The sequence below is a fragment of the Entelurus aequoreus genome, linkage group LG02, assembly GCF_033978785.1.
Source record: "Entelurus aequoreus isolate RoL-2023_Sb linkage group LG02, RoL_Eaeq_v1.1, whole genome shotgun sequence".
Classification (NCBI taxonomy): Eukaryota; Metazoa; Chordata; class Actinopteri; order Syngnathiformes; family Syngnathidae; genus Entelurus; species Entelurus aequoreus.
Window position 1 is genome coordinate 53,193,846 of NC_084732.1, and position 10,076 is coordinate 53,203,921.

At 39.9% G+C, this 10,076-nt stretch overlaps 1 protein-coding gene across 1 annotated transcript in view; it reads left to right on the forward strand.

The window, feature by feature from the left end:
• The window catches only part of pde3b (phosphodiesterase 3B), a 184,921-nt gene extending 175,629 nt beyond the window's left edge, over window positions 1-9,292 (forward strand). Inside the window, exons 15-16 of the mRNA XM_062029010.1 lie at window positions 2,888-3,146; window positions 3,214-9,292. Of these exons, the coding sequence (XP_061884994.1) occupies window positions 2,888-3,146; window positions 3,214-3,413 (459 nt within the window). The 3' untranslated portion in view covers window positions 3,414-9,292. The remainder of the gene's footprint in view (window positions 1-2,887; window positions 3,147-3,213) is intronic.
• The last annotated feature ends 784 nt before the right edge of the window (window positions 9,293-10,076 follow it).

Below are 10,076 nucleotides of genomic sequence, written 5' to 3' on the forward strand. Positions count from 1 at the left end.
TGGGGGCCTTGGTGTTAATGACGGTGGCGATGATGTCAGCGACTGCCCTAAGCACCTGGTCGTGATGCCAGCGATAGCGCCCGTCTCCAAGAGTTTTGGGCAGCTGCTAAGTACGTGTTCCAGGGAGCCCCGTCCTGAGCAGCGGGGGCAGGATGGTGTCTCCTTTATACCCCAGACATGGAGGTTTGCTGGGCTTGGGAGGACATCATACACAGCCTGGACTAAGAACCTGATTCGATGAAAGTCTGCTTTCCAGATGTTGAACCAGGTGATTTTCCATTGCAGAACATTCTCCCATTTAGTCCAAGCTCCTTGCTGCCCCATTCCCACCATCCTGCTAGCTCGTACTTCCTCCACACCAGCTCGCACTTCCTCCTGGATCAGATGATGACGCTCCTTGCTCTGGGCCTTGTCAACTCTGGTTGACGGAAAGTAGCCAATGCCTGCACGCCCTGTTGCTATGGACCCCACCAGTGCCTTCTGCCTCAGCCAGGACTCAGCCACATCTATGGCTTTGCTTGCATTCCATTTCCTGCCTCTTTGCACCTGGATACCAGCTGATGCCACCTTTGGATCTTTGGATTCTCTGTATTGCAATGCTTCCCGTGTTCTGGACACCATGAACTCTTCAGTGAGGCCACTGATTGGGAAAAGCAGTATGTTGCTGGTTCCATACAGAGCAGAGCTGCTTAGGCTGTGTGGTAGACTGAGCCATCTTTGCAGGTAGCTGCTGATCTTCCTCTCGGTTATAATGCCTTTCTCAAGCCTATGCCAATCCGATGTACCTGATCCAGCGGTGAATCTTAGCCTGAAGTAACTGTAGTAATCCAGAATCAGGTCTGAAACTTTGCTGGAAACATGATGTCGGTGGAGGGCAAGCTCAACAAGCCATATGCGTTGGCGAGATCAAGCCATAGCACAGTGAGGTCCCCTTTCCTCTCACGTGCCTCTCCGAGGAGTTACGACACTAGTGTGTTCTAGGCACTCCAGGGATTCCACCCTTCTGAACAGAGGTGTCAATGTAGCTGGTCTTCAGAAGGAATTCCGTTAGTCGTGGTGACAAGATGCTGAAGAAAATCTTGCCGTCTGTCAAATATAGCCATCATATCTCATGTGTTCATGAATTGCCTTATAGTGATGGAGTGAATAGATTTTCTCAAACCAAACAAAACACTGAACTAATGACAAACTATGGATGTAATGGCTTGTATTGATGTGGTGAAGATATTTTCTCAACAAAAACAATGAAGAAATGAAATTAACTATGGATGCTGTCGTACATTTTTGGAATGGATAATAATAATAATAATAATGGATTATATTTATATAGCGCTTTTTCTAGACACTCAGAGCGCTTCACAGACAAATGAGAACCCATCATTCATTCACACCTGGTGGTGGTAAGCTACTTTGATAACTACAGCTGCCCTGGGGTAGGCTGATGGAAGCGTGGCTGCCAGTTTGCGCCTAAGGCCCCTCCGACCACCACCTATCATTCATTCACCAGTGTGAGCGGCACTGGGGGCAAGGGTGAAGTTTCCTGCCCAAGGACACAACGGCAGCGATTTGGATGTCAAGAGGCGTGGCGCAAACCTGCAACCCTCAGGTTTCTGGCACGGCCGCTCTACCCACTACGCCATGCCGCCCCCGATATGGTGTTGTGAAGATATTTTCTCAACAAAAACAATGAGCTATTGATGCTTTGGTACAGTCATAAAAAATAGTTGTGGCTTTCAGTTTATAGAATCTAATAGACAAAACCAGTGGTAAGTTGTCTTGCATTTTGACATAATTTATATGTAGGAAAAGCTTTCCAAAGAAATAATAAAATATCTTCAACCCCCCAAAAGCCCCCCTTGAACCCTGGCTCAATTCCTTTAATATTATTTTGTTTTACCTCACTTGGATCCCTGAATGTACAAAATAGGACTAATAGTGAAGAGAGAAGTCCAGCCCCCTGACCCTTAGCATTCTGGAAATGTGGCCCCCAAAACAATCTAGTTCAGTAGCCCTTATTTTGTATTGGGACACACTAACGAGTTTGTCCAGCCCAATGCATACCCTTATCATTTTATGGAGGACAGCTTTGTAAGAAAAAGGTAAAGCAGGCTTTGGGACATATCTTAAATAAATTAAGTCAGCCGGTTAATTTTGCTCTTCAGTGAATATGCTAACCATGCATGATTCTGCTGCCAAAATGTGAGGGTATTGTGAGCAATCCAACTCACTTAGCTAAGCTAATAAGTTTAACCTTTTTTGCCCTCTTCTTCCACTGTGAAGAGTATGTATATGGTTTTTGGCATCCACTGTCTACACTGTTTATGTATAAAGTGCGCTTCTTAGAGCTTGACACACAAAATGCTGAGCACTTTTAAATTATCTAAATTCCAGCATTAGGGTTAGATTTTGGAAAAAGCATTTTCAATACACAATTGTTGACTGCTGAGGCATATTTAAAGTTACTGTGAGGGCATTAAAGCACACTGACTGAGTTCTGAGTTGCAAGGAAGGCAAGTAAAAGAGACTGGAAGCCAGTGTTCAGTTCAGCTTCTCAAGTGTGCAACCCCTTTGGTAAGGTCACCTTGAATACTTGCCAAAAGGGAAATAGTTAAATTTCACATGGACAGATTTATTTTCCTGTAAAATGAAAAATATATATTTTTTAAACTTTTAGAAGTGTATAACCTGTGTTACGTTTTGAGGCTCTATACTATTTTTATTTAGGGCAAGAGGCAGCAAATGTCTCTTGATATTATCGGTTGCAGACCCCTTGTCCAAAGTGTGTTATTAATGTTCAACATTTCAAGTACAAGCTCATTTTTGGGGTGTCAAATTAAAAAACCCTTTCTATCCCATCAAGATGTAAATTTTTTGTTTGAACTTGCAGGGCGATGAAGAAGGGAGGCTGGGATTACCCATCAGCCCCTTCATGGACCGCTCCTCCCCACAGTTGGCCAAGCTGCAGGAGTCCTTCATCACACACATAGTTGGACCACTCTGTAACTCCTACGACGCCGCAGGTTTACTCCCTGGCCGCTGGGTCCATGGAGACGGATCGGATGAAGATGACGAGGGGCGGGTTGACTCCGACACTGATGATGAGGACGAGGAAGAGGATGAAGAGATGGAGGAAGATCTGCGGCCAAGTGAGTCTCCCGTCAAACTGTGTTTATGTCACAGTTAAACAACTCATCTGTATTTCTTGACTTGCAGAAAGGAGTAAGAGCCACCGGCAGTTATTTTGCAGCATCATGCAGCACCTGACCGAGAACCACAAAGTGTGGAAGAAGAAAATCGAAGAGGAAGATAAAGACAGAGATGGTGGCAAGCCGCCTGATGGCTTGCCGGCCAGCCTTCCAATTTCACCATCAGATGACATCCAGGTCATCCAGGAGGAGGAGGAAGGGGAGTAACGTGTGTCGCAGCGTGACACAAGGAATAAACAAATGTGTGGAGAAGAAGACGTTCTTTACCCAACAGCCTTGTACACACACACACACAAGCACACACACACTGACATTAAATAGACATCCTCCCCTCACACAACCTTTACACACCTTGAACACTGTGCAGACACTTGGATGCTCAAAACAAACGGCCTTACCACTGTGAGCGGATCCTCACTGCAACAGTGAGAGCCCAACTCCTATGCACTTTGACCCTGTGGAGAGTCCCAGAGCAGCTCCAAGAAGAAGCACCAAGAGTGAGGTCCAGGGTGTTGGAGAAGAGCGTTGGAATGACCTCGGGTGCCTTGAATGCAAAGCGCTTACACCTCCCTTTAGGTACAAAACAAGTCCTATTTAAACAAAAACAAAGCAGGAGAGGTTGAGGATGAACCAAGCAAGCAAAAAGGATTGACCCCCTTTACCAAAGTGAACTGTTCAGATGTGGAAAGACCAAGCTAAGACTCTTTCAGCCTCAGCTTAGGGTTTATTTTTTTGAATTATAGAAATAAATATATATACATATACACACAGCAAAAATATCAACACATCTGCTTTTGCTCTCATTTTTTATGAGCTGAACTCAAAAATGAAAAACAGTTTTTCTATGTACACAAAAGGCCTATTTCTCTCAAAATTGGCAACACTAAATTGGCCCTAATGTGTGAATGTTGTCTATCAGTGTTGGCCCTGCAATGAGGTGGCGACTAGTCCCGGGTGTACCCCGCCTTCCGTCCGAGCGGAGCTGGGATAGGCTCAAGCACCCCTCATGACTCCGAGAGAGACAAACGGTAGAAAATGGATGGATGGATCACAATCGTCCCTCGCCACATTGCACTTCAGTTATTACAGCTTCACCACATAGCAGAATATTTTGTTTTTTAAGCATATTCAACAACATTTTTGCCATGAATTAATAATTTTAAGTATTAAATGACTGAAGGAGTGAAAAATATCAATACTACAGTAGTATTGGCCCCTAGATGAGACCAAAACAACCGACACACGTTGTTCAGTATTCTGGCCACAGATTGTCTCAGCCTCAGGCAGCATTACTATATCGGATTAAAAGACTGTAAAGGGTGAATAAAGCAGGGCCTCTTAACCTTTTTGACCTCTGGGCCCAACTTTTCTACTAGTGAGGTGCCCGGGACCTACTGAGATATTAACACTGAATTAGTTGTCTTATTTTTTATTTTAATGTTATTCAATAATTATCTTCAACCTACTTGCTGATTACAAGCTTGTCAAATGATGTAAAATCATGTGTTAATCACAAGGCTAACAAAAAACAGTAATAGCCAAATATACTGCATATGAAGGGACTCAAATAACTGACAAACATTTTATTTTCATACAATTATTTTGTAAATAAACTAAATTGATACTAAATATGTTTCTTAACTCAATTGCCAATAACATTTAAATGCAAATGAAAATACAACTTCACCATTTTAGTCATCATTTTTGAGTTTAGGAAACTTTTATGACTTGTTTGTTTGAAATTGTCATTACTGCCACAAGTGGTGAAAAAGTGTATTACAAGTGAGTGCCATTGTGGGCGTACGTACCACCGCTGAGAAACAGATACCTGTAGGGTATGCTTGCAGCCCAACAATGGGCCCCAGCCCTATGGTTAAGGAACACTGGACTAAAGGGTGTTATTTAATGTATAGAGGGCTCTCATTATGTTGAACACATGTATTTGGGGGGGATGTAAGCAGGTTTTTTTTTTTTATCGTCTAGCTCTGAAAATATTTGATTTATAATTGAAAATTCCTACTTAGTGGAAAATCATTTATCACTGTCCTGTCCGGAGCTAATTAACAGCAACAAATGCGTGTAAATGAGCACTTTACCTTTGCCATTCACCTCACAGGTGTGGCATATCAAGATTAATGTGCAAGTGTGACCTAGGATGTCCACAATAAAAGGCCCCACTATTTGAAATATTTATTTATACATTTGTTTTGCATTATTTTACAAATGTCTGTACTTTTCAAATAATGTACAACCTATTGATATTTACACAGCTTGTTTTGTCTCATATATGCTACTGGATGAATAATCATGCTGTCTAATCAGCACATTGAGATGGATTATCTCAGCGAAGAAGTAGGGCGATACAACATATTTTGTCAGCAAATGCTTGTGTACATGGAAAACGTTTTAGATCCTTCAGTTCAGCTCATAAAAAACTGTGTGCTGAAGCCAAAGTGTAATTGCTCTTTTTGTCAAGTGTATATATCTATATAGATATATGTATATCAGATGTGCCTGTCTGAACCTTTACTGAGTCCATTTTGGCCCAGAGCCTTGGCTTGTGTAGTTCTCTCCTTGCTGGTGACACAAAACACTGTATCTCACTCAGTCATAAAGACATTATTGACATGTTGACTGAGGATTAGCATTATATTTGCATCCTTTTGGATGCTCTTACTCATGTGTGCCACCCACTTTTTTCGGTTGCTTTGCTTCAATTTGTGTGGAACGTGAGTGAAAAATTGAACTTTTCTTTTGGAAGAATGCGACGGAGAGAATATAGGTCAGAAGAAAGAGAGAGAGAGCACATTTGTAATTCTTTTAGTACTCAATCTGTGTGTATGCTCGCGTGTCCTTTCAGTCGTGTTGAGTTCACATCAGGAATGCTGAATTTTCATTTCCTGTCATTTTTTTTTTTTTAAAGGTTACTCAGGATTCATGTAAAGCTGAATAATTGCTTTGCAAGAATTTTATGTCATTGATATAGACTTTAAAATAATCATACATGTGGCTGACTGACATCATTTGTTGACTTGTCTCGGTGAACAAGTGGACTACAAATTGAAGCAATTGAAGTGCTCTGCGATGTGAGAGGAACTTAGCTATCATTCATACACTGTTAGGATAACCTTTTTAACGACTTCACTTATCTGACAGTCAGCAGACTGCAGCCATTGTACTTCTCTAACACGCCATAAGGTAACGTTTGTCATTCCATTTAGATCTCTCTTACTTTTCTATATAGCGGCCAGTGTGAAGAAGGGACCTACCTATCTATCTCCGCATTCCATTTTATGAAAGGGAAGGCCCAGTTGTGACCTCTTTATGATCACTTTATAATTCATAATACTCTCTGGAAAAAGTCAAATTGACTTTTGCAGTTCTCATTTTAATACCAGACAAGTGTTCAGCCACTGTACAAAAAAAGAGTATGTGCATAAATATATATTTTTAAATATTCAATCAAATGCATCCATTTTCTACACACATTAAAAATCCTGTTATTGTTTTTTTTAATCTACCGTACTTTCATTTGCAAGTGTGGTAATCTGGCATGTTTCGTTTTTTTTTTTACTCATTTGTTGATCCACGTTGGAGAAAAATTAAATCTAAGCATGATTTATTAAATGAAATCAAGGTTTTAAAAAAACAACAAAAAAACAAATCTTGATTTCTTACTATGTTGGTGCATGTTGCTTATCTCAAAAGGGAACTGCACTTTTTGGGGGGAATTTTGCCTATCGTTCACAATCATTATGAAAGACAAGACGACGGATTTTCTTTTTTTATGCATTCTAAATATTAAACGTAAATAAAAGTCCGCTTACAGCGGAGCCAATGGGAGGCCCTTTTTTCTGCCTGTAAAACCCAATAAATAACCATTCAAAAAGCGCCAACAATACTCCATTAACATTTCGTGACTTGAATATTAACCAAGTATTAGTGATATTGTTATTATAAGCGCTAACGCAGACAAATTATTTATAGCAGCACTAAGATCACTACCTTGTGTGCCTATGTTTACGTCATCAAGTAGTCTGCTGCTTCCTTGCTTCCCTGCTCCTTGGAAGTTTATTGTAGATCATAAATCATGCATCTCACCTGTAAAGTAGATGGCTGAGGACGTATTCCGACAAGTTGGTACATTTTGACAGTCATTTAGGACCCAGGAATGGCGAGAACGACACGAAAAGACGCTTGGTCTCCACCGTGCCCCGACCACGTTTCTTGGCAAAGATTATAAGACATTCTTCACCAAAATGGTAATATATTAACATCCTAGCAGTCGGTATCCTAATGACAGCAGACCTTGTACAGTAAGTGAAGTTGTATTATGTTAGTTGTCTCATAAAATCAGCAGTGAGTAATAATAAGTGATGAAGAAAAAAAAAGAAAACGTGATGCGTATGCTTAAAATGATCAAAATACGTAAATATTAAATATTATTATAAATGTGCTCGTTACTACATTACATATATACTTAACATCATGTGTATATAAAACCCTAACGGAGGTGTTTGGATGTTTTTTTAAGGGCTTTATAGGCAGCGGCTCCCATAGGCTCCATTGTAAGCAGACTTTTGATCACATTTATTTAATATTTAGAATGCATTAAAAAAAAATAACATCCATCGTCTCTCATAATTGTGAACGATAGGTAAAATTCCCAAAAAAAGTGCAATTCCCCTTTAAGTAATATGTACTAATATTAGATTTTTTACGATGTAATAGAGGTAAGAATTTTACAACATCTCACAATTTAATTCCGATTCTTGGGGTGACAATTTAATTCTTGATTTAATGCGATTCTCGATTCCAACCGACTTTCGTACTTGGTATAAAAATGATAATAGAACATTTTCAAAAAAGGTTACAAAGGCTGGCGTATGCGTATGGCCTATGTGCGCAGTGAGTAAGCTTGGAAATGGCCTAACAACATATAAAAAAAAATAAATTAATTTTATTGAATTTTTAAATGTTTCGAATTTATTTAGAATCTAAAATAATAGCATGAGAATCTATTTTCTTAAACACCCCTACTAACTAAAATAAGCAAATCAAAAAAGCGTGAGTAGAGCGCAGACCTCGACCGGGCCCTATCCCCCAATAGTAAAAATCTTGTAAAAATTCCTTAGTCCAGACAATGATTCCGATCACCACCAAAACTGGATTACTTATTCCGTGTCCCATTTCTGACATTTCCTGAAAGTTTCATAAAAATCTGACCATACCATTTTGAGTTAAGTTGTTAACAAATAAACAACCAAACCCAAACAAAAACATAACTTGGCAAAGGTAATTATCTGTCAACAGACCCAGAAATACTGTAGTGGTCCTCCAACATGCCCAAAGTCAAATTTCCTTTCAATGCTTAGCTTAAGCAAATTGATCAAACATAGTGAGACGTACAGTATCTTGATCCCGTAGTGGTTAGCACATCTGCCTCACAGTGAGGAGATGCAGGTTCAAATGTCAGGTTGGAGCCTCACTGTGTGGAGTCTGCATGTTTAACGCCATGTAGCTGCCAAAACGTTCATTGTCTATTAAATTGTCCATAAGTGTGAATGTTTGACTACCTGTGACCAGTCAAGGTGTAACCTACCTCTGGCCTAAAGTTGCTAATAAGTGACCCTAATAATAATAAGAACCGATAGTAAATACATATTTAATCTTGCTTAGATTTAATTTTTCTGCAGTGTAGCAGTGTTGCGTCCTATTTCATCATCTCTCCTTCACTGTGTCGACAACTAGTGCCAAACGGGACTGACAGTACCAACCGTGTGCTGCGGCATGAAAGCTCCAGTAGTGCATGTCAAAGGAGCAGAGACAGTACAGCGGAAGTCAGACTGGACTCAAGTTAGAGCCATATTCATTCTTATCCAGAAGTTAGTATTCTGCTCAATGTTGTCTGATTCTCACGGTGTAACCCTTCAAACCACAGTCTCCACCCTTCTGAAGCTTGTTCTTTGAAGTAATGTAGCATCCGTATATGTATGTTTGTCCAATGTAACCATTCATCCTTACCTACACTGTGGGACAACTGTTTATTTGGTTGTTATTTAAAGCTGTCATAAAGCACCATCCCGAAAAGGAAACACGACTCCTCGTTGATTTTTGTCAGCGTGTGTGAGGTAACACTGAAATTTGGTCACAAGTCATGCAAAAATTGATTTGGAACGTCATTAGTCCGCGTAAGTTGAACTGTGCCTGCAACAACACACTTGGTAAAAAGAGAAATAAGACGAGCTGAAAATGAAATATTTTGCATGTAATGTAACATTACTCGATAACCTCTGAAGTTCAAACACTGGACGTAATGGAAAGAAATTTTTTTAAAAAGTCAAAATTGTCATAAAAGCGTGAATCGTAACGCTATAGATATTCTCACTTCCCAGTGTGCATTCCATTATTTTATTAATATTCCTCACTTAGCTGATTTATTGTACAGAGGGGCTAAGGTTGCCTTCCTATGTCACAAAAATGTAATTTCCTTTTTTGTTTCAATTTGTTAGTATTGGAATATAATACTAAAAAGACAATATTCAACATTGACTTAGGAGATTTAAAGGCCTACTGAAACCCACTACTACCGACCACGCAGTCTGATAGTTTATCTATCAATGATGAAATCTTAACATTGAAACACATGCCAATACGGCCGGGTTAACTTATAAAGTGCAATTTTAAAATTCCTGCCACACTTCCGGTTGAAAATCTCCTTTGGATATGATTTATGCGCGTGACGTCATAAAATGCACGGAAGTGTTTGGGCCCTATTGGACACAATACACAAAGCTCTGTTTTCTTCGACAAAATTCCACAGTATTCTGGACATCTGTGTTGGTGAATCTTTTGCAATTTGTTAAATGA